This window comes from Stegostoma tigrinum, chromosome 8 (genome assembly GCF_030684315.1).
Source record: "Stegostoma tigrinum isolate sSteTig4 chromosome 8, sSteTig4.hap1, whole genome shotgun sequence".
Lineage (NCBI taxonomy): Eukaryota > Metazoa > Chordata > Chondrichthyes > Orectolobiformes > Stegostomatidae > Stegostoma > Stegostoma tigrinum.
In genome coordinates, this window is record NC_081361.1 from 49,794,215 (window position 1) to 49,816,900 (window position 22,686).

The 22,686-nt window shown below is 42.4% G+C and overlaps 1 protein-coding gene across 10 annotated transcripts in view; it reads left to right on the forward strand.

Moving 5' to 3' along the window:
* The window catches only part of dnajc6 (DnaJ (Hsp40) homolog, subfamily C, member 6), a 188,922-nt gene that overhangs the window by 153,369 nt on the left and 12,867 nt on the right, over positions 1-22,686 (forward strand). For 9 of the 10 annotated variants that reach the window (XM_059647867.1, XM_048538746.2, XM_048538747.2 and 6 more), the window contains 5 exons: positions 1,189-1,365; positions 3,522-3,653; positions 6,183-6,317; positions 14,719-15,021; positions 18,716-18,864. In XM_059647867.1, coding sequence (XP_059503850.1) covers positions 1,189-1,365; positions 3,522-3,653; positions 6,183-6,317; positions 14,719-15,021; positions 18,716-18,864 — 896 coding nt within the window. The remainder of the gene's footprint in view (positions 1-1,188; positions 1,366-3,521; positions 3,654-6,182; positions 6,318-14,718; positions 15,022-18,715; positions 18,865-22,686) is intronic. The other variant, XM_059647866.1, reaches the window with a different exon arrangement.

Consider the following 22,686-nt stretch of genomic DNA (forward strand, 5'->3'; position numbering starts at 1 on the left):
AATTTCACGACACATTCTCATGACATTTAGGGAAGCTTGTGGCCTGAAACTTAATCAAGACTGTAATTTATTTTGACAATGTAGAGTAAATAGCACTTTTCCCTACCACTGAAACAATTCAGCAAGACTAAAAGAAAGTTATCCTTTCGGATAGATGTTGAATTGGTGAGCTATACCACCAGTAAGCACTAGTGCAGTTTATCTCACTATTGTCTCAGTTCATAATGCATTTTTATCAAAATGTGTATCTGGTAATTCAATTTATGGGTAAATTCAGTCAAATTAGAAAGCTGTTGGAAATTTAAGAGCATTAGCAATTTAATATGACTGGTGTTCATATTTGATTAAAATATTAAGACCAGCAACTCAAACTCCTTAGGTGCACATACTAGATGCAAGTTTGGCTCGGTGCAGATGACCCCTGTTGTTTGTTAACCATCACCTAGAAGTCACTGTGAACATCATCTTCATTCATCAGTGGATCTTTCCAGTTTCAATGTCAGAAAGATGTTGGAGTTTTGTTTGGTTGAACCTACAACCATGTTAATCTTCAAGTCTTTGCAGATGATGGACTTGAGAAACGTCTTTTAGAAGTGATGATTACTGCCAGCCTTTTGAAAGTTAACTTCGACCACAAATTAGAGAGAACAAGATAGAAAGCGGTGAGCTCTAACATTTAAATTAAGCAAAAATAGAATATTTTAGGAAATGTAAAAATTGAATAAAGCATAGACAGGAATGTAAATGGTAATAATTAACAAGATTTAAATGAATTAAATTATTTGTCTGAAGCTTTGGTTTCATGAACAATATCAAAGTATTTATTGTTTTGAAAAACTTTATTACAGCCAGTGTGATTTTCAAATTGTGCGTAAGCTGAAAACTGAACAGTTGTGTCAGCTTTGGATTGAAGATGATGCTAGTAGTCATTGAGTAAAAATCTGCTTATGCCTGATCATTGTTAAACTAAACTAAAAAGAGTTGCAGTTTTAATTTGGTGTTTCAATATAAATTCACCTATGTTTAAAGTGTATTCAGAAAGTATTGCCATGTGAATACCTCAGAGTTAAATGTTAAGTAGTGCACTCCTGCAATCTATTTTCTCCAGAACGCAATTGGATCCCTGGGGGGAAGAGAAAAATCTAATTGTTTTCCTATTAACTATTTTGTGTCATTTAAATCTCCCAGGTACAGCGTTTGATCCATTTGACTCTCAGGCCAAGCAACAGAATCAGGATTTGCTTGGTGTTTTCCTCAATCGAAGTGGTGCAGGTTCTCCAGTTGGACAAGCTGACCCCTTCCTGCCAACAGCAAGGACACCATCTCCGACTCCACAAACCACTGCTGGTGATCCTTTCAGTATGGGTAAGAACTTGGTATATTGCTTTTAAAATTGTTTCTTTGCTTTTTGAAAAAAAGAATTCTTTGCTAACTAGCAACACCTATATATAGCTGGACAGAAATTGAGGGGTCACAGCTTTAAAGCAATGATCTAAACACTGCTTCTGCCTTATTAGAAAGCGTCTGCCTATAATTCCAACATTTAATGAAAGTCAATGATTAAAAATAATTAGCTTTTAAAAAACTGACATTGTATGTCTTATTATAGCATATCCTTTAATCTGAATTTATTTTTGAACATTAAATATTATTTAACTTCCTTTTAGCCCATTTCTTTCGAGGTACTGATGCTTGGTGAGGTAGTATTCTGCAGGTGTTCTGTCTCTCCTCCAGTACTTTGTACTGGTTACTACATGTTGAATGTGGCAGGGTCTTCAGCTGAGCAACTGAAGCTGATTCCATCCTTGTTGTGCAGCCTTCATTCAGGAGCAATTGCCAGATGCTAATCACAAGCAAAGATGCTGCCTCTTTTCATTCTCCCTGAAAGAGCTGGAGTAAAACTTTATGGTGTTCTATGATTACTAGTCGACCAAGCGCAAAGTCCAGTTTCAACCTCTGATTCATTCTCCTCTGACAGATAGTATCCCTAAACTGAACCATTAGGGAACCTTTTGGATTCCAAAGCACATGTAAGAATGGGATGGTGGGAATGAAAATGTTTCTGGCTTTGTCTAGATTGTGTCTATAATTTTTCCCAGCTCACTCTACTTCATTCGGTAGCATGGTGGCTCAGTGGTTAGCACTGTTGCCTCGCAGTGCTAATGATCTGGATTTGATTCCAGCCTTGGGTGGATGACAGTGTGGAGTTTGCATGTTCTCCCTGTGTCTGCATGGGTTTCTGTTGGGCGCTCTGGTTTCCTACCACAGTCCAAAAATGTGCAGGTTAGTATGATTGACCATGCTAAATTGCTCCATATTGCTCAGGGATACGCAGGTCAGGTGGATTAGCCATGGGAAATGTCAGGTTATGGTGATAAGATAGAGGGCTGGAATACTCTTTGGAGGGTGGGTGCAGATGTAATGAGCCAATTTGGCCTCTTCCCGTGCTGCAGGGATTCTATTAACTTTGTTAAATAACTAAGTGTTACTTTTATAAGTAAAAATGATAGTGTAGTTACCTGGACATTCCTTTTAAGGTGAGATTGAGGCTGCAACATGCTGGTAGCTTGATACAATTTATATTCCCGTTAGGCATGAATTATTCTTCAGAAGTGGAATGTGAAGATCCTGGTTGAACAATTAATTTATACAAAGTCTCTTTTTTTGCCTGTCGGGTGTGTGTTCTGACTTCATTGAGATGGATGTTTGCTCTTTGGCCTATCTTGAGTCAATTTGAGCTGGTCAGTGTGAAAACACAGCATACAAGCTAAGTTGTTGTAACTGAAATTGAGTGTTGGACATCTCATTCACAATTTATGGATTGGAAAATGGAAATGTCGTCTTTGTCAAGTTGAGACACTTCTATGACACAGATTGAAGCATTTCAGAACATTGTGGCTTTACATTTAGATTTGTGTTGTACCTAACTTGCCAATGGAATTTTGAAAACAAGAAGTGTTCAATTTGGCAATAGTGATATTAACAGCACGAAAAGTATCAATTTGAGATCTCTTTTGAGTAACTTTCATTTTATCCATACAGAGGCCCAACTACAACTGTTCACTTCACTTTACTTTCTTGCAGAAAGTGATCAACACACAGTGCATTTTCTAGCACTTGCTATTTTATATCACATTTTTTTATTTTAGAATTTCCTTTTGTATAATACTTTTTATAAAGTTGTCTTTGCCTTATGAGGCAATATATATATTAACTTCAAACAGCACCCAGACCAATTTGGAAGCATAATTTCCTTGGTTCCCAACCTTAACTGGAAAAACTAAGTGTGAGGATGAAGCCCTTGCCCTCTTTTCAGTAATGATAGTAAATTGAAACATTTTATAACATAATATGTACTTTCGGGCCTGATCCCAGTAGTGCTTACAATTGTAAACTTTTTCTTACAGAATTTTTAAGTGACTCCCATGAGATTATGTCACATCAGTAATTTAGTCTTTTTCTTTGAGCCTTCAGTGAAAACATTGTGATGCACTGTAAAATGTTAACTTTGCTTTACTTAGGTAGAGTCTCCCCTGGTCCCCCATGTACTCCAACTGTATCTGTTCAACCAGATATAATGGGAAATTGGGGCTTGGGATCCTCAAATCTACCTGGAGGTTCAACGGTTTGGGCAAACAAAACAGCTCCCTCAGGTAAAAATGGAAATAATCATGTTTGTGTTTACAAGTCTAACTGACTTTGTTCTTAGCAGTGAACTCACATTTAACAAACAGGCAAAGTCTGGAAAGCACAGAACAGATTGGATTCTTTTGACATTATTATCATTTCATTAACTACATTTTGTTCTCCAAACTGTCAAAGGGATTAAAGATTCAGTGTGACAGTTCGCATGGAAACATTTTCACTTTTTCCAGTTCCTTTTTTTAAATCAAAACTTCTCTCCAAATTGTTCAAAGCTGATCTTATCTAGTGTTTCTTTTTCTTTCTTGGATACTGTCTTTGCAGATTGATCTTGGGAGGCGTTTTATTCCTAAAACCTCAAAGGTATGAGGTGCATAGATAGGGTGAATGGCCAAGGTCTTTCCCCTGGTTGGGGGGGGGGGGGGTGTGGGCGGTGGGGGCGTGGTGGTTTCCAAGACTAGAGGGCATAGGTTCAAGGTGAGGGGTGGGAAAGATTTAAAAGGGACCGTAGGAGCAACCTTTTTTTTTCCCAGAGGCTGATGCATGTATGGAATGAGCTGCCGGAGGAAGTGATGGAGGCTGGTACAATTACACCATTTAAAAGACATCTGGATGCGTACATGAATAGAAAGAGTTCAGAGGGATCCATAGAACCTCTACAGTGTGGAAACAGGCTGTTTGGCCCAACAAGTCCACACCGACCCTCTGAGCATTCCTTTCAGACCCATCTCCTATAACCCACCTAACCTGCACATCCCTGAACAGCATGGTTAATTTAATCATGGCCAATCCACCTAGCCTGCACGTCTTTGGACTGTGGGCGGATACTGGAGCACCCGGAGGAAACCCATACAGACAAGGCGGAGAACATGTGCAAATTCCACACAGACAATTGTCCGAGGGGGAATCAAACCCAGGCCCCTGTCACTGTGAGGCAGCAATGCTAACCACTGAGCCACCATGCTGGGATATGGCCAAATGCTGGCAAATTGGATGAGTTGGACCAAAAGATCTGTTTCTGTGCTATACATCTCTATGACTCTCGTTCCCTCACTTTACCTCACAGTCCACCAAGGTTGAAAGAGGATGGAGGATTTTAACAATTTATTATCAAGATTTGAATAGAGCTAATGATATTTGTCTGTCCAGAGTTGCCCTGAGAAGGTAATTGTGTGATGACTCATTGAACCACTAAAGTTTACGTAATCCTGATGCTCATCAATTTAATGCAATTGAATTATATCTGAGGGGAGCTGTAGGTCAACTGAGCTGGTATGTACAGTACACATAGCAAACCTGAGTAAGGACTGCAGATTTTTTTCTCTCTGGAGAAGATTCTGGTCCACCAATTTGGGTTTTACATGACAGCTTTATAGTCACTCATCAGATTGTTATTTTCGATTTGCAAAATGCATTTATATTGGGAGAATGAAGAGATGAAAGGTACAGAATTCTGTTTCACCAAAGGATCAAGAATCCCCATCATTAAATATATTTAGAGCTGCAGTAGTCATCTGTTTTCATTCTCTTGGGAAATCCAGGATTATGGTGGTGTGTTAGAAAGCTGGAGTTGAAGCCAATGTTAGCCATGCTCCTATTCAAGTGCAGGGCAATTGATGGCCCACAAGAGTCTGCTCCTGCTCTTATTTCTTAAGTTTTATTTTGTATTTTCAATGGATCCTTCCGGTATGAGGATATACCTGCATCATAACCTGAAAGTTGGAAGAGTTTCATGTCAATTAACTTCGAGGTGTCTAAACACCGTTGCCTTCAAGCAACTACTTATAACATTACAATGGCCATCATTAGAAACCTGATCTGTTGACAGTCTGTGATAATGGAAACTGCAGATGCTGGAGAATCCAAGATAATGAAATGTGAGGCTGGATGAACACAGGCCCAGCAGCATCTCAGGAGCACAAAAGCTGACGTTTTGGGCCAAGACCCTTCAGACAGGGGGATGGGGTGAGGGTTCTGGAATAAATAGGGAGAGAGGGGGAGGCGGACCGAAGATGGACATATTGACAGTCTCACTCTCTTTTAACTTTTGACCTGAGAAATGGTAATGTGCATCAGCGAGTACTTCATACAAAGTAGACTTCAAGGCAGATTGTGCATAATAAGGAGAGCTTTTATCTATACTTGAATCGTACCAATCTGGTGTATTGATTTGAGCACATAAAAAGACTCCATGTGCTCAATTGGGCTGCTGCTCTGCAATGAGGATGTATGCTGGTTATTAAATGTGTAGTGTTGGGTGTTCTGAAATTCCCATGCGGAGAGTTTTGTAACATTAGGAGCAAGGACCTTTTCTCCAAAAGCTAAGATCATAAAATAACGTCTGATGTCAGTGGCTGTTTGAGTTTATCTTCCTGGTTATTCTCCCATATAAATCTGGGGCAAGTTGATGTCTTGCTGTCTCTGGAAGCAATTTATGTGCTGCATGGTGTGAGCCAATATGGAATGGGGTAGGTGGTATGTCATACTGTTAACAAGCAGACCTATAGATGGGTTAATGTTTCTATATTATTTTCCAACAGGTGGAGTTGGTGGGGCCAGCAGATCAGCAAATACCAGTCCCACTGGCTCACTACATTGTACTCCGACTCATCAGCGGAAGCCACAGACACTGGATCCATTTGCTGACTTGAGTGCTCTTGGTGCCAATTTAGCAGGTTAGTTCTGTAACATGTGTTAATTTTTTTTAGAGCGGTTATGAAGAACGAACAGCGCAGGGATAGGCCTTCCAAGCCTGCACCGTCACATTATGCCCTTCCATGCTAAAATTCTCTTCACTTACAGGATCCATGTCCCTCTGGATGTGAGTTTGCTCGCTGAGCTGGAAGGTTAGTTTTCAGACGTTTCGTCACCATTCTAGGTAACATCATCAGTGAGCCTCCGACGAAGCGCTGGTGTTATGTCCCGCTTTTTATTTATTATATTCTATTTATTATTCTAGAAATAGAAAGCGGGACATAACATCAGCGCTTCGTCGGAGGCTCACTGATGATGTTACCTAGAATGGTGACGAAACGTCTGAAAACGAACCTTCCAGCTCAGCGAGCAAACTCACATCCAGAGCCTCAACCTGAGCTACAAATCTTCTCAAAACTCCATGTCCCTCTGTTCCCTTCCTGATCATGTATTCGTGCAGGTGCTTCTTGAATGCTGCTATTGCGTCTGCTTCCCCCACCACCTCCAGCAGCACGTTCCAGGCACACTCCACCCTTTGTGAAAAGGTTGCTTTGTACATCTCTTTTAAATCCCCTCCCCCACAGCTTGAAGCTGTGTCCCATAGTAATTCACTCCGCCACGCTAGGTAAAAGCCTCATTCTTTCCTCTTTAATCATGCTAATCACAATCTTATAAACTTCTGTAAGGTGATCCCTCAACCTCCTGTATTCCAGTGAAAACAAACAGTCTATCCAAACTTTCCTCAAAGCTAAAATCTCCCACACCAAGCAACATCCTGGTAAACCTTTTCTGTACCCTCTCCAAATCATCCACATCCTTCTGGCAGTGTGGTGACCAGAACTGTGCGCAATATTCCAAGTGTGGCCAAACTAAAGTTCTATAAAGCTGCAGAATAACTAGACTGTCCTTCTTCTCAATGCCCCTTCCAACGAAGGCAAGCATGCCATAGGCCTTTATTTACTACCTTAGCTACCTGCACTACCGCCTACAGTGTGTGGACCTGCACACCCAGATCCCTCTGCATATCAATACAGCTAAGGGTTCTGTCATTCACAATGTAAGTTCCATCTGTACTCTAAAACGCAACACCTCACGTATGTCTGGATTAACCTCCAACTGCCATTTTTCCACCCATGCCTCCAACTGAATCCTCCGATCCTCACTATCCACAACTCCGCCAATCTTGGTATCATCTGCCAAGTATTAATTAGATCAGCTATGTTTTTGTCCAAATCATTTACGTAGACCACAAACAACAGAGGGGTCAGCACTGATCACTTTGGAGCACTACCAGTAAGAATGTTGTTGAGGACATTACTGAAACAAAATGCTGCTGTTTAGATAAGTTTTTTTCCAATTATTTTTGCAACTGTTATAATTTACAAAATTTATTTCCACAAGTAAGTATAACATAATTGTACGGAATCACCTGGCATTCAAATATAGTTTGATAGATAAACATCAATATCGAGTGAAGTTTCCATGTACTTGTATTCAAGTGGGTATGTAATTATGGCGTGAAATGTTGCAGTTAGATTGAGGAACCAAGGGAGCAAATATCTTTCAAACAGCTACCTTCTTATTGCCACCACACTGCAGGGATGCTCTCTCTGCCCAAGCAGTTGTGGTGCTTGTGACTTCACTACCAGTGATATGGTAAAGAGGTGCCCACACCAAAGAATGTGAGCAATAAAATTGGTGTTTCCAAAGGATCGAAATGAATCTAAATTCTGGATTCACATTTTGTCTTGAACGTCTGGCTCCTTATCCTTTACTACATCCCTCCCCGCTTCCTCATTCTTTGGCATCCCTGAAAGTTTGGAAGGAAGGTTGTGTCAGAGATAGAGAAGTTTGGAATGGAGTGACCAGGCAGTTAGGAAGCTGGTTGCTGACAGTGTTGAATGTGGGTGGGGGGAGGGAGTGAAATAGCGCACGGTGGAAAAATGATCGCAGCCAGAAGTGGCAGTGTGCACGTGTGTACACGTGGAGTCACAGAAGCTTCTGGCTCTGACATGTTGATATCAGAGGCACCAACTTCCTCCTCCAATGCTTAGGTGGGAACTGCTCCATGCCCAAATTTTCTCACCCCTTTTTATGCTCTTTGTATGCTGAAATGCAGCTTGCATTATTAACGTGACTCGACTCCAAGTCTAAAGAGCAGCATGTCTGAATGCCCTGCAATGTGGAGGTAATGGCCAAGTGGTGGTATTGCTAGAGATTGCTGATCCAGAGATGCAGGTAATTTTCTGGGGACCTGGGTTCAAATCACACCGCGGCAGAGGGTGGAATTTGAATCCATCAAAAGTCTGAAATGAGTGTCAAATGATGACTATGAAACCATTGTTGATATTTGGAAAACCCCTTAGGGCTCAGTAACGTCCTTCAGGGAAGGAAACTGCCAATCTTGCCTCTTTTTGACCTAAGGTGACTGCAGACCTGTGGAAATGTGGTTGATTTTTCACCCACCTCTGCGCAGTTAGGTGTGAACAATAAATGCAGGCCCAGCCAGAAAATGTCACATCCCATTCACTTCCCCCATTATTTTGAGTGAATAAAAATAAAATGCTGATTCAGAATGTGCAAATGCAAGCCTTGAATATGTTTGAATGAGTCTTTACGTGTGTCAGTGTGGTTTTATTGAAATGTTTTTAAGAAGATTTCTTATTTTCCCTTACTGAGATACGCGTTATATTTTGTTGCTTTCAATGCATTTTGATGTCATTAGTGAAGGTCACATTAAATGCTGACAAGCTTTCATTGTTCTATATTTGTAAACATGAAACTTTGTCAGCTTGGATGGGTCCAATGATTCATATGGTTATTTTAAAGCCATTTTCCTTTTCATGCTTTCGATCCTTTTAGAAAAAAAAATTTCCAGTGTAAGTCCCCAAATTACATTTGCTGCCTTTTTACTTGCTGTGCATATACTATTTATTTTATGATTAAGGGTCCTGATGTACTGTAATGTCTATAATTCTTAATATCTTGCTTTTCTATCCTTCCTAATAAGATGGGTTAACCTCACATTTTCTCTCATTGTATCAAGCATTGCAAAAGGACTATAGTAAAGACTGCAGATACTGGAAGCTAGATTCAACAAATGTGGAGCTGGAAAAGCACAATTGATCAGACAGTATCCGAGGAGTGGGGAAATGCTGAAACCCTTGGTCAGGTCTGGGGAGGGGAGCACAGGAATGAATAGAGGCAAGGCATGTGGGGCTGGAGTAAGGAAAGTTGAGATAGAGATAGGTTGATGTCGTTGGTCGGTGGGAAGGGTGGAACGGATAGGTGAGTCAGAAGATGGACAGGTTGCGAGTGGAGAAATTCTTGAAACTGGTTATGTCAATATTCAGGCCATCTGGTTGTAAGCTCCCAAGGTGAAATATTACTCTTTAAGTTTGCATTTAGCCTCACTCTGACAGTGGAGGAGGCCAAGGATGGACATGCCACCAGGGGAGAGGGAGTGGGAGGGGGAGTTAAAGTGGATGGCAACCAGAAGGTTTGGTTGGCTGGTGCGTGCGGAGCACTTTGCTCCGTGAACTGGTCCCCAAGTTTGCATTTGGTCTCCCTGATTTATAGAGGAGACCACATCAAGGAACAACAGATACAGATGAAGTGCAGGTGAATCTCTGAGATTTGGAAGGATTGTTTGTGGCCTTGGACAGTAGTGAGAAGGTAAGGGGCAGGTGTAGCACCTCCTGTGGTTGCAGGGAAAGGTACTGGGTGTGGTGGAGGGGTTGGTGGAGAGTGTGGCACCACCAAGGGAGTTGTGATGTGAACCATACCTGCAGAAAGCAGACAGTTGAGGAGGGAAATATCTGGGGGGTGGCATGGTGGCTCAGTGGTTAGCACTGCAGCCTCACAGCACCAGGGACCCGTGTTCAAGTCCAGCCTCGGGCAACTGTCTGTGTGCAGTTTGCACGTTCTCCCCTGTGTCTGCGTGAGTTTCCTCTTGGTGCTCCGGTTTCCTCCCACAGTCCAAAGATGTGTGGGCTAGGTGGATTGGCCATGCTAAATTGCCTGTAGTGTTCAGGGGTGTGTGAGTTATAGGGGGATGGGTCTCGGTGGGATGCTCCAAAGGGTGGTGTAGATTTGTTGGGCTGATGGGCCTGTTTCCACACTGTAGGGAATCTAATCTAATTTTTTTGGTGGTGGAAACATTGGAGAATGATGCATTGTATTTGGATGTTGATGGGGTGATATGAGGACTAAGGGGACTCTATCAAACTGTTATTGAGGGGAGAGGGTTTGAAGATAGAAGTGCAGGAAATCAGGAAGATGCAGTTGTTGTCCTTAGTAATGGAGGAGGGGGACTGACGGACCTAAAGTAAGATGGTCCTGCTTTTCCAGCTCCACATTTATTGAGGAAGGGTCACTGGACCTGAAATGTTAACTTTTTGTTTTTTTTCCCCCACAGATGCTGTCAGACCTGCTGAGCTTTTCCAGCAACTGTTTGTTTCACACTTATTGCCTCCATTTTACACCTTGTTGCCTGCTCACTTAAGCAACCAATCTATACTTTGCGATGAATCTGTAACCTGTTCCTCTTTTGCTTAGCCCATTCATTGGTAAAATGGGCTACAATACACACTGTCCTTCATCAAAATCATTTAATATAGATTGTATAATAGTTTATACTTAACTGGAAGTGAGCCATTAATGCTGACTGCTTCCTGCTTGCATGGATAAAAAATTGGCTAACTCATGTACCGTCCCAATATTGAGCTCTTTTGTTCAGTAATGTTTATTTTCAGTGATACTTTGTTATGCACCTTTTGAAATGCAATACATGATTTATCTTTATTCTGCTTTATCTGCACTGCTAATAAGTTTGTCAAATATGATTTCCTTTTCACTAAACCAGGATGCTAATCACAAAATCTCTAACTACTTAATGCTCACAGAGGCATTAATTGGCTGAAAGTGGGTCTTCTCCCCCTTTCTTGGGTTGAATGTCTTGATTCACCGGATATTTTGTGTGGTTGCACCAGTGTCAATGGTATTAATGACCAGGATTGGGACTGCAATTAATCCCCTCATTCTGAGCTATGGAGTCTAGTACCTGGCAGGTTCAGGGGGTCTCTGGGAGGAGAGGGGAGCCTCAGCAGAGGGTAGTGAGAGAAGATTCTGGAGTTCTTGATAGCGAGACCAGTTTGGCAGGAAGCACCTCAGTTGGGACTCACCTTGAGCAGGCACCCAGTGTGGAAAAGGGGATCCAATTGAGTCAGCAAAACACTTTTTTGCAGCACAAGAATCGAACGGTATGAATATGAATAACTGTATGTTGTTTTGAATAGTCAGTTATATTAAAGGTTTTAACAGTCCAAGGAATTCAGTTAATTATGTGCTAAACTGTATTTAATTTCCTCTCTACATTTATTTGATCTGTGCCACCAAGTATACAGTCAGGTACTTAGCAACAGTCTGAGTGCTGTTTCAAAGATTTTTCTAAGGGTTGAGATTTCTTGTGCCATAGCAATGTTGTCTCTTCAGATCTCCTCCAACCTTTTCCCTCCGTGTAAACTCATTTCACATAGGCATCACTAAGGTCTTAAGCACAGCCATCTCAGCTTAGAACTGTGATAACAAAGTGTGGAGCTGGATGAACACAGCAGGCCTAGCGGTATCTCAGGAGCACAAAAGCTGATGTTTCGGGCCTAGACCCTTCTTCAGAAAAGGGGGGATAAGGAGAGGGTTCTGAAATAAATAGGGAGAGGGTGGAAGGCAGATCAAAGATGGATAGAGGAGAAGACAGGTGGAGAGGAAACAGACAGGTCAAAGGGACGGGAATGAAGCCTGTGGAGGTGAGTGTAGGTGGGGAGATAGGGAGGGGATAGGTCAGTCCGGGGAGGATGGATAGGTCAAGGGGGTGGGATGAGGTTAGTAGGTAGGAAATGGAGGTGCGGCTTGAGGTGGGAGGAGGGGGATAGGTGGGAGGGAGGAGAGGACAAACTGGGCTGGTTTAGGGATGCAGTGGGGGGAGGGGAGAGTTTGAAGCTTGTGAAACCCACATTGATACCACTGGGCTGCAGGGCTCCCAAGTGGAATAGGAGTTGCTGTTCCTGCAACCTTCGGGTGGCATCATTGTGGCACTGCAGGAGGCCCATGATGGACGTGTCGTCTGAGGAATGGGAGGGAGAGTTGAAATGGTTCATGACAGGGAGGTGCAGTTGTTTATTGCGAACCGAGCGTAGGTGTCCTGCAAAGCGGTCCCCAAGCCTCCGCTTGGTTTCCCCAATGTAGAGGAAGCCACACTGGGTACAATGGATACAATATACCATATTGGCAGATGTGCAGGTGAACATCTGCTTGACATGGAATGTCTTCTTGGGGCCTGGGATGGGGGTGAGGGAGGAGGTGTGGGGGCAGGTGTAGAACCTCCTGTGGCTGCAGGGGAAAGTGCCGGGTGTGGTAGGGTTGGAGGGGAGCGTGGAGTAGATAAGGGAGTCAGAGTGGTCCCTCTGGACCATCTGGAAAGCAGACAAGGGTGGGGAGGGAAAAATGTCTTTGGGGTCTGATTGTAGATGGCAGAAGTGTCGGAGGATGATACGTTGTATCCGGAGGTTGGTGAGGGGATATGTGAGGACTAGGGGGATTCTCTTTGGTGGTTATTGCGGGGATGGGGTGTGAGGGATGAGTTGTGGGAGACATGGTCGAGGGCATTCTCGACCACTGTGGGGGTGATGTTGTGGCCCTTGAACGAGGACATCTGGGATGTACAGGAGCGGAATGCCTCATCCCGGGAGCAGAGGCGAAGGAGTTAGGAATAGGGGATGGAATTTTTGTAGAAGGTGGGTGGGAGGAGGTGTATTCCAAGTAGCTGTGGGAGTCGGTGGGCTTGAAATGGATATTGGTTTCTATGTGGTTGTCTCCGTCTCAGGCAGAGGTCCAGGAAGGTGAGGGATGTGTTGGAGATGGTCCAGGTGAACCTGAGGTTGGGATGGAAGGTGTCGTGGCTCTGGTGTTCCATTAGAATGAATTTCAAATTCCTGAGCAATAACTATAAAGCAAACAATGAGACCTTGATTATGTGAGATTTGAAAACTAATCAGAGGAGCTGAGCAAGCAGCTTCTTGTTAAAAGTACAGTCAGTTTCCAATTTTTGTCATTGCATTCTAAAGTAGAAGCAATGAAAATCTCCATTTTATTAAATAGGTCACCCCACTGTCTGCTTAGGAGAGCAGGTTAAAAGCACAGCTGCTTCGATCCTAGTAGCTGCAGGGTGGTTGGATAAATGACCGGCTGTTCTATTGAGGGGAGGGGGCCGGGCAGGACAGGGGGAAGCACTAAAGCTAAAATTGCTCACTAGTTGTGCTCAGTATTCCTGGAAAATTACTTAATGCTCGCCTTATGTTTTGAAGGCTGTGAAAGGCATTTGAGGAAAATGTAGAAATTACACTCACCAATAAGAGTGAATTAAGACATAAGATACCAAATAATCTAGAATCCAGAGAGGCAAAAATATAATTGTGATTAAGTGAAGAGTAAAATGTAAAATGAAGGGAACTCAGTGAAAGCACACACACATGTATATGAGAAAGAGTGACTCAGCTTGGAACTGCTTATTTTATAGCTTTTTAATAATGGACACAATAGTTGTGAGGAGTGTGGAACCATTTTATGCTTTCACAGTACACTTGCTATAGTTCAGTAATGCAACATCTTCCTGCAAGACAGTGAAGCCAAGTTTCAGGTTATAGCTGGTTGTCTGTCCTAGGGCCGTCCCATCCAATGCTGCAGGACGGTACAGACGGTACAGCACTACAACCGTTTTCTCTTGATGAGCTGAACCAGATCCAGTCCAGGGGTGACTTGCCAAATTGAGAGTTTATTTAAATACTCAGTGGTGTTTTCTGTGTATAAATTCTCAATAACTGGGCATTTAAGATAACAAGGTGTAGAGCTGGATGAACACAGGCCAAGCAGCATTTTTAGGAGCACAAAAACTGACGTTTCGGGCCTAGACCCTTCATAGGGTCGAGGCCTGAAACGTCAGCTTTTGTGCTCCTAAGGTGCTGCTTGGCCTATGTGTTCATCCAGCTCCACACCTTGTTATTTCAGACTCCAGTGTCAGCAGTTCCTTCTACCTCCTTGAAGTGAAGCTCTTTGCTTTCTAAAGCATAATATGCATATATTGGGATACTCTCAGTACAGCAGCATTTTGGATTAACATAGTGCGGGGCTGAAGGAACACAGCATCAGAGGAGCAGGAAAGTTAACATTTCTGGTCGGGACACTTCTTCAGAAATTTTGTTATCTAGTCACTTGTGTAACTTAGACTGACAAAACACATGTCATTTCGTGGTGAGTGGTAAGAGAGGAATAATTTGTGTTAGGAGCTGATTTGAAATGTTTTAAATATGACATGTGCTGTATAAATAGGTGGTTCAACGTTTTCAAGTAAACCCACCACACCCACTGGAACAGGAGGATCGTTCCAACCAATGGGGTCTCCACAGAAACAATCCCCTCAGCCAGTGGGAGGAAGCTCTTGGCAGCAGAACACAGGATTTGCTTGGCAACAGGGTTCATCTACCTGGCAACAACAGCAAACCAAACCACAACCAACAAAGCCCCAGCAACCAATACCCCAGTCATCTCCACAGAACCGACCAAACTATAATGTCAGTTTTTCTGGTGTGATTGGTAATCGAGATGAACGTGGGCCACGGGCACCTGCATATGGTAAGTAGGAATGGTTTTTTTTTGTTAACTTTTCGATGTTTGTCTCGTCAAAGACTTGAACAGGAGGTGATGGTGGTTGTACCTTTTTAATGATGACATTTCTTTACCTTCAGATAATAGTCTGCCTATGATGCCTGGCTGAAACCTAAAGCTTTTGGATAACAGAATCATAAACATGTGTTGAAATTGTTCACTTTGATATTATAGTAACATGAAGACTACCACAATAGTGTGACATGATTTCACTTTGAGCTTCATAGATTAAAGCATGTTCCCATCTAGTCTGTTTCTTTTTCTCTCTAGATATGTTTTCTACTGTTTTCCTTTACCAATTTGGAGGATAAACTACACTTTTCACAGAAGGCACTTTAATGCTAAAAGATGGCAAAGCAAGAGCTGTTTCAGATTGCCGTTCTTCAACTTCCTGTGTGTGCTTTGAGAAAATTTGTCGAGAATAACAGGGCATTTGTCCTTAACCTAAGAAGTTTGACCTAGAAAGACAGACAAAGGGTGATTTTTTTTTTTTTTTGAAGCAATTTAGAACAGAATAGTATGTTGTCCAATTTTAACTGGAGTTGGTGGAATTGCAATGGCATTTTGGAGTTGATGCCCTTAGGATCTCGAAGGGATCAATCAACAACCATTATTCCGATTTCTGGTTGCTATCGAGTGGTCTCCTCTTGGAAAGTGCACATGTAGTATGAATTACGACTCAGCTGTGACGTCCCACTGTCTCCCAGGTTGCAGTGTTAACTGTCTAGACTTGCCTATGAAGAATGAGTTAAGTGGATGAGGATGGGTTTGCTGAGGTGATGGCCTTTAATGTACCAGAAGGAAACAATATTCCTGCTGGAGTCTGTCTTCCATGGAAAATTGAGAATAAATTTCAAAGATTTATTGCACATCCGAATCCAGTAATAGTTGAATTCATTAAGCATAGCCTGTGTTGCAGAACAAATAAAGTGCTCCATGTCTGATTCTTTACATTGCAGTAAGACATGCTGTCCAATTTTGCTTCTGATTATTTGACGACAGGAACTTAAGGTAGTTGGGGTTCATGTTTTCTGATCAATAAAAGAATGCATTTAGCTGGAACATTTTATTCCAGCTTTCAAGTGTGCTGTGAAGCAGACAAAGTCAACATGCTGATTGGAGAAAACAAGATAACAGTGTGGAGCTGGATGAACACAGCAGGTCAAGCAGCATCTTAGGAGCACAAAAGCTGATGTTTCGGGCTTGGACCCTCTTCCAGGGATGCCTAACCTGAAGAAGTTACCCTCCTCCCTCCAGACAAATCTCAGGGGATCTCTCCATCTTTGATCCACCTCCCCCCCCCCTCCCTATTTATTTTAGAACCCTCTCCCCATCCCCCTTTTTCTGATGAAGGGTCTAGGCCTGAAACATTAGCTTTTGTGCTCCTGAGATGCTGCTTGGCCTGCTGTGTTCATCCAGCTTCACACTTTTTATCTCGGATTCTCCAGCATCTGCTGTTTCCGTTATCTCGGGAGAAAACACCTACTTTTGTTTTTTGTCAGTCATGTGGAGACGTGGACTAGGGTGGATAAAGTCAGAAGTCACAAAACACTACGGTATAGTCCAACAGGTTTGGGTGGCACAGTGGCTCAGTGGTTAGCACTGCTGCCTCCATGGCACCACGTCTGTCCATGTGGGGTTTGCATAATATCCCCGTGTCTGCGTGGGTTTCCGCTGGGTGCTCCGGTTTCCTCCCACAGCCCAAAGATGTGCAGGCTAGGTGGATTGGCCCTGCTACATTGCCCCATTGTGTAAATTAGGAGCATTAGCCATGAGATATACAGGGTTACAGGGGATAGAGCAGGGTGATGGGCCTCAGTGCTCTTAGAAGGGTCAGTGTGGACCCATTGGGCCAAATGACCAGTTTTCACACTCTGGAATCTGTGTCGGATACTATGTTTATTTAAAATCACAAGCATTTGGAGAGCTGCTGCTTCATTTGACGTGAAGGGGTTGCACAGGCATAGAATATATAGGCAACAAGACAATTCCAAGTAATTAAGAATGTCAACAGATAAGTACAAATAGTGGTGAGTAGTGTGTTGACAGGCTGAATAACAAGTCTTTGTAGATGATAGTATCAGCACATTGATACAAAGGTGAGTAAAGAGTCAACACTGAATAACAAGTGAAGGGATAACCTATGTACTAATTAATTAAGGCAGATAATGACAAATAATCAAAAATAAGATGGTGCTGCAGACAAATCAAATGGCAGCCTGTTGACACGGGCTGGGGGCATTCTGGCGAAGTTTGCCGATGATACGAAGATAGGTGGACAGGCTGTTAGTACTGAGGAGGTGGGGAAGCTGCAGAAGTATTCAGACAGCTTAGGAGAGTGGTCCAGGAAATGGCGGCTGAAATTCAACGTGAGCAAATGCGAGGTCTTGCACGTTGAGGGGGGGAAAAAAGAATACAGGCATGGAATATTTTCTAAACGGTGAGAAAATTCATAAAGCAGAAGTACAAAGGGATCTGGGAGTGTTGGTCCAGGATTCTGTAAAAGTTAACTTGCAGGTAGAGTCCGTGATTAAGAAAGCAAATGTAATGTTGTTTATCTCGAGGGTTGGCCCGAAGCAGTGATGTGCTTCCGAGACTTTATAAAACTCTAGTTAGGCCCCATTTAGAATACTGCCTCTAATTTTGGGCCCCACACCTCAGGAAGGACATACTAGCCCTGGAGCGTGTCCAGCAGAGATTAACACGAATGATCCCTGGAATGGTAGGTTTAACGTACGATGAATGGCTGAGGATCCTGGGATTGTATTCATTAGAGTTTAGAAGGTTGAGGGGAGATCTTCTAGAAACTTACAAAATAATGTATGGCTTAGAAAGGGTGGACACTGGAAAGTTATTTCCGTTAGGCGGGGAGACTAGGACCCGTGGGCACAGCCTTAGAATTAGAGGGGGTAAATTTAAAGTGGAAATGAGACATTTCTTCAGCCAGAGTGGTGGGCCTGTGGAATCCATTGCCACGGAGCGCAGTGGAGGCCGGGACGTTAGATGCCTTCAAGGCAGAGATCGACAAATTTTTGATCTCAAGGAATCCAGGGCTATGGGGAGAGTGCAGGGGAGTGGAGTTGAAATGCCCATCAGCCATGATTAAATGGTGGAGTGGACTCGATGGGCCGAATGGCCTTACTTCCATTCCTATGTCTTATGGTCTTATGGTCGAACTCACACTATATTTCAACTTGTCTGTTGACACTCATAATTACCTGGAATTATCTCTCCATCTACATATTCTGTGCCCATCCACCTCCCTCCACTTCATCTGATGAAGCAGCATCCCTCTGAAAGATTGGGATTTTAAATAAACCTGTTGGGCTATAACCTGATGTCATGTGACTTCTGACTGTGCATTTCTATGTCCAGAGCCATGGTTGTTGTTGAGTTCAATATATCGCACCAGGATGTTGCCTTCGAGGCATTTTGAAGGAAGGTGTTTGTTCAGATGTTTGTCCCCTAGAAATTAACTATTTAAAATTGAATTAAAAGGTAGTGATTATTTGGGTTGATCAAGAATTGTTAGTTACTGTAATTTGCAGGAAAACCTTTCAGCCCAATGCTTTGTAACAAACGATTGCATTACCTTTTTGTTTTCCTATCCAGCTTGTGCAGTACTTCTGTAATTTATACATTGATTCCGTATTTACTTCAGGAACTCGACCAAAAGTTGCAGATAGTAACTTTGAGGACTTGCTGTCAAGTCAAGGGTTTGCTTCTCAAAAGGATAAGAAGGGTCCTAAGACAATATCTGAAATGAGAAAGGAGGAGATGTCCAAAGAAATGGATCCAGAGAAACTGAAGGTGAATAAAAGTGGGGAAAATATAATATTATATGTAATGGTTTTCAAGTCTTTTTCCTCCTGGATATAAACATTTAACAAAGATCTTCTACATTTGTAATCTCAAGTTCCACGGCTTCCCAGGGCAGATGAATATGGGAACAGAAGCAGACATTCAGCATATAAAGCCTGCGCAGCCCTTACCTGATGGCTGATCATCTACCTCCATGCCACATTCCTGCACAATATCCTTATCCCACAATATCATTAGTATCCAAAAGTCTACTAATTTTTGATTTAAGCATGCTCATTGAGCTTCCATAGGCACTTGGGGTAGAGAATTCTAAAGATTGACTGCCCTCCTGAGTGAGTGAAGAAATTTCTTATTTCAATAATAAATAACATACCCCTAATCTGAGATTGTCATTTGGTTCGAGGCTCATCAGCCAGAGGAAACATTCTATCTACATTCACCTTAACATCATTTAAACATTTTGTACGTTTCAATGAGATTGCCCTACATTCATCAAAACTCTTGAGAATACAGACCCAATTTCCTTGATCTCTTAAACAATTCTGGCATCCCAACAATTAGTATGGTAAAATTGCATTACACTCGTTCTAAGGCATATGTATCCTTCCTTCGATAACGAGATCAAAATTGCATATAATACTGCAGGTGTCGTCTCACCAAATACAGCAAGATGTCTTTACTCCTGTATTCAAACCCTCTTGCAATGAAGCCAGCACAATACTTGCATGGAAAAAGTTAAAAAGCAAGAAGAAATGAGAGTAAGTTCACTAGTAATATAAAAGAAGACTGCAAGAGTTTTTAAATTTTTTTTAAAAGGTAAGAGAGAGGCATTGGATGGTTAGAAAATGAGGCTGGAGAAGTAGTAATGGCGAACAAAGAAATGGCAGAGGAACTGAATGAGTACTTTGCATCAGTTTTCACTGTGGAAAAAACTAACAGCATAGTAGAGTTTCGAGAGAGTCATGGGTCAGAGGTGAGCGTAGAGGTCATCACTAAGAAGGTGGTGCTGGGGAAGCTGAAAGGTCTGAAAGTGGGTAAATACCCTGGAGCAGATGGATGACACTCCAGAGCTCTGAAAGAGATAGCTGGGGAGATTATAGGAGCATTGGTGATCTTTCAGGAATCCCTGGTGTTCTGGAAAAGGGTGACTGTAATACCTTTGCTTAAGGAATGGCAGGAGGCAGAGGACCAGAATCTATAAGCAGTTAGCCTGACCTTGGTGGTTGGTAAGATTTTAGGTACTATTATTAAGGATAAGATTGTGGAGTATTTGGAAGTGCATAATAAAATTGGACTGGGTCAGCATGACTTCATGAAGGGGAGGTCATGCTTGACAAATCTGCTCGGATTCTTTGAGGAGGTAATGAGTAAGTTAGATGAAGGAGAGCCTGTGGATGTGATCTATTTGGATTTCCAGAAGGCTTTTGACAAGGTGCTGAATAACATGAGAGCAATTGGTTTGGCTAGAGGATTGGCTGGCTAGAGATGGCATAGGGATAATGGGGTCTTAACCTGTGACAAGTGGAATTTCACTGGGGTCCATATTGGGACCGCAACTATTTGTGTTATATGTCAACAATCTGGACAAAAGAACTGAGGGTATTGTTGCTAAGCATGCAGATGACACAAAGATAGGTGGAAGGGCAGGTAGTGTTGAGGAAAGGGGGAAGCTGTAGCACTTGGATAGGCTCAGTGAATGGGTAATGAGGTGGCAGCTAATTTCCCACATGGTATTCTAAGAGATTATACAGTTTGGTAGGAAGAATAGACGCACAGACTATTTTATAAATTGGGAAAGCTTCAGAAACCTGAATCACAAAGGGTCTTAGGAGTCCAGGATTTCTCTTAACCTTAACATAGATGTTCAGTTGGTAGGTAGCAAGGCAAGTGCAATGTTAGCATTGTTTCAAGAGGGCTAGAATGCAAGAGCAGAAATACACTGCTGAGGCTGCATAGGGCTCTGGTCAGATCACATTGGGAAAATTGTGAGCAGTTTTAGGCCCTGTGTCTAAGGAAGGATGTGTTGGCAGTGGAGAGGGTTCAGATGAGGTGAACAAGAATGATTCAGGAGATGAAGGGCTTGTCGTGCATGGAGTGTTTGAGGAATCTGGGTCTGTACTCAATGGAATTTATAAGGATGAGGGGGATCTGATTTAAACTTGCAGTATGCTGTAAATTTATACAGAATAGAGGCCTGGACAGACTGGATGTGGAGAAGGTATTTCCACTAATTGAAGAGACTGGGAACAAAAGGTACAGTCTGAGTAAAGGACAACACTCTAGAACTGAGGTGAAGGGGGGAACTTCTTCAGCCAAAGTCTGGTTGATCTGTGGAACTCATTGCTGCAGAGGGCAGTGGAGGCCAAGTCATTGAGTCCATTGAAAACAAATTTCGTTCTTGATTTGTAAAGGGATCGAGTGTTACGGGGAGAAAGCAGGAGAATGGGGTTGGAAAGCATTTTTTTCATGAGATGAGGATCTCTGGCCAGGCTAGCATTTATTGTCCATCCCTAATTGCCCAGATGGCAGTTATGAGTCAACCACATTGCTGTGGTCTGGAGTCACATGTAGGCCAGACCAGGTAAGATAGGCAGTTTCCGTCCTTTTAAAGGGCATGAGTGAAGCAGATGGGTTTTTTCCAACAATTGGCAATGGATTCACGGTCATCGTTAGACTCTTAACTCCAGATATTTATTGAACTCAAATTCCACCATTTGTCGAGGTAGGATTTGAACCCAGGTCCCCAGAACGTTACCTGGGTCTCTGGATTAACAGTCCAGCATGTATGAACTTTTCCAGAATTGATTAGAATTTTCGAAGAAGGTCATCAATGTATCCGTTATGCTTTATAGGTAATTCTGTCAACACTCTGGGGTGCAGCTCCTGTTGTTCACGGAGATTTATCGCCCTTCAATCCAGTTACCATGTCAAGAACGACCTCTTTGCTAACATTGATTTCTTTCAGTCCCTCAGTTTCACAAGCCCCTTGGTTACCTAGTATTTCTGGGAGATCTTCTTGTATCGTGTAATGTGAAGAGTGACACAAAGTAATTATTTCATTTCTTCGCCATTTCTCTGTAGTTTCTCTTGCCTCCACTTTTAATCAGCCTCTGTTTGTCCTAGATACTTACCAAAATAAACTTTTACAGTTTGCCTTTATGCTTCTCACTAGTTTGAATTCCTGTTCCCTTTTTCTTCCTGTTTCTGGAATTTCTGATAGCTGCTCAACTATCCTCCAACCCTTATCTACGGAGCGTGTCCAGATGGAGATCTTCAGTGTGTTTTAAAACAGCCTTCATTACTTGCTGTAACAAGAGCCCAGGTTGTCAAACCATGACACACGGGAGGTTCAGAACAAAGGATTACAGAGTCAATTATAAGAACCTAGCATGTGCCAATTAAAAGGTGTACAGTTATCTAAATCTAATTAGTACTGTAGTTTAGGGTTACAGCACGCACACAACTAACCAATTACAAAATGGGTATGCCTATCTAATTGTAACATTCAAATGGTATTAAAGCACATACGTGCAACCTAATTTTAATTTGTACTTAACACATCAATTTGTGTCTGACTTGTACGTGGCAATCCACCTTTGTGCCCTGGTATTTTTAATGGGTTCTTGCATGAAGTTTGAATAAACTACCCTTTTGCGGAAATATGATTATCACTTAATTGCCATCATACGGACAGTTTGACACCAAGATCAATGGCAGGGTAATCCAACATATCTTCCCATGGTTTACCATCAATCCCATATTGTTATAGTAATTTGAGGGCTGACACCTACAGTGATGTTCCTTCTTGGA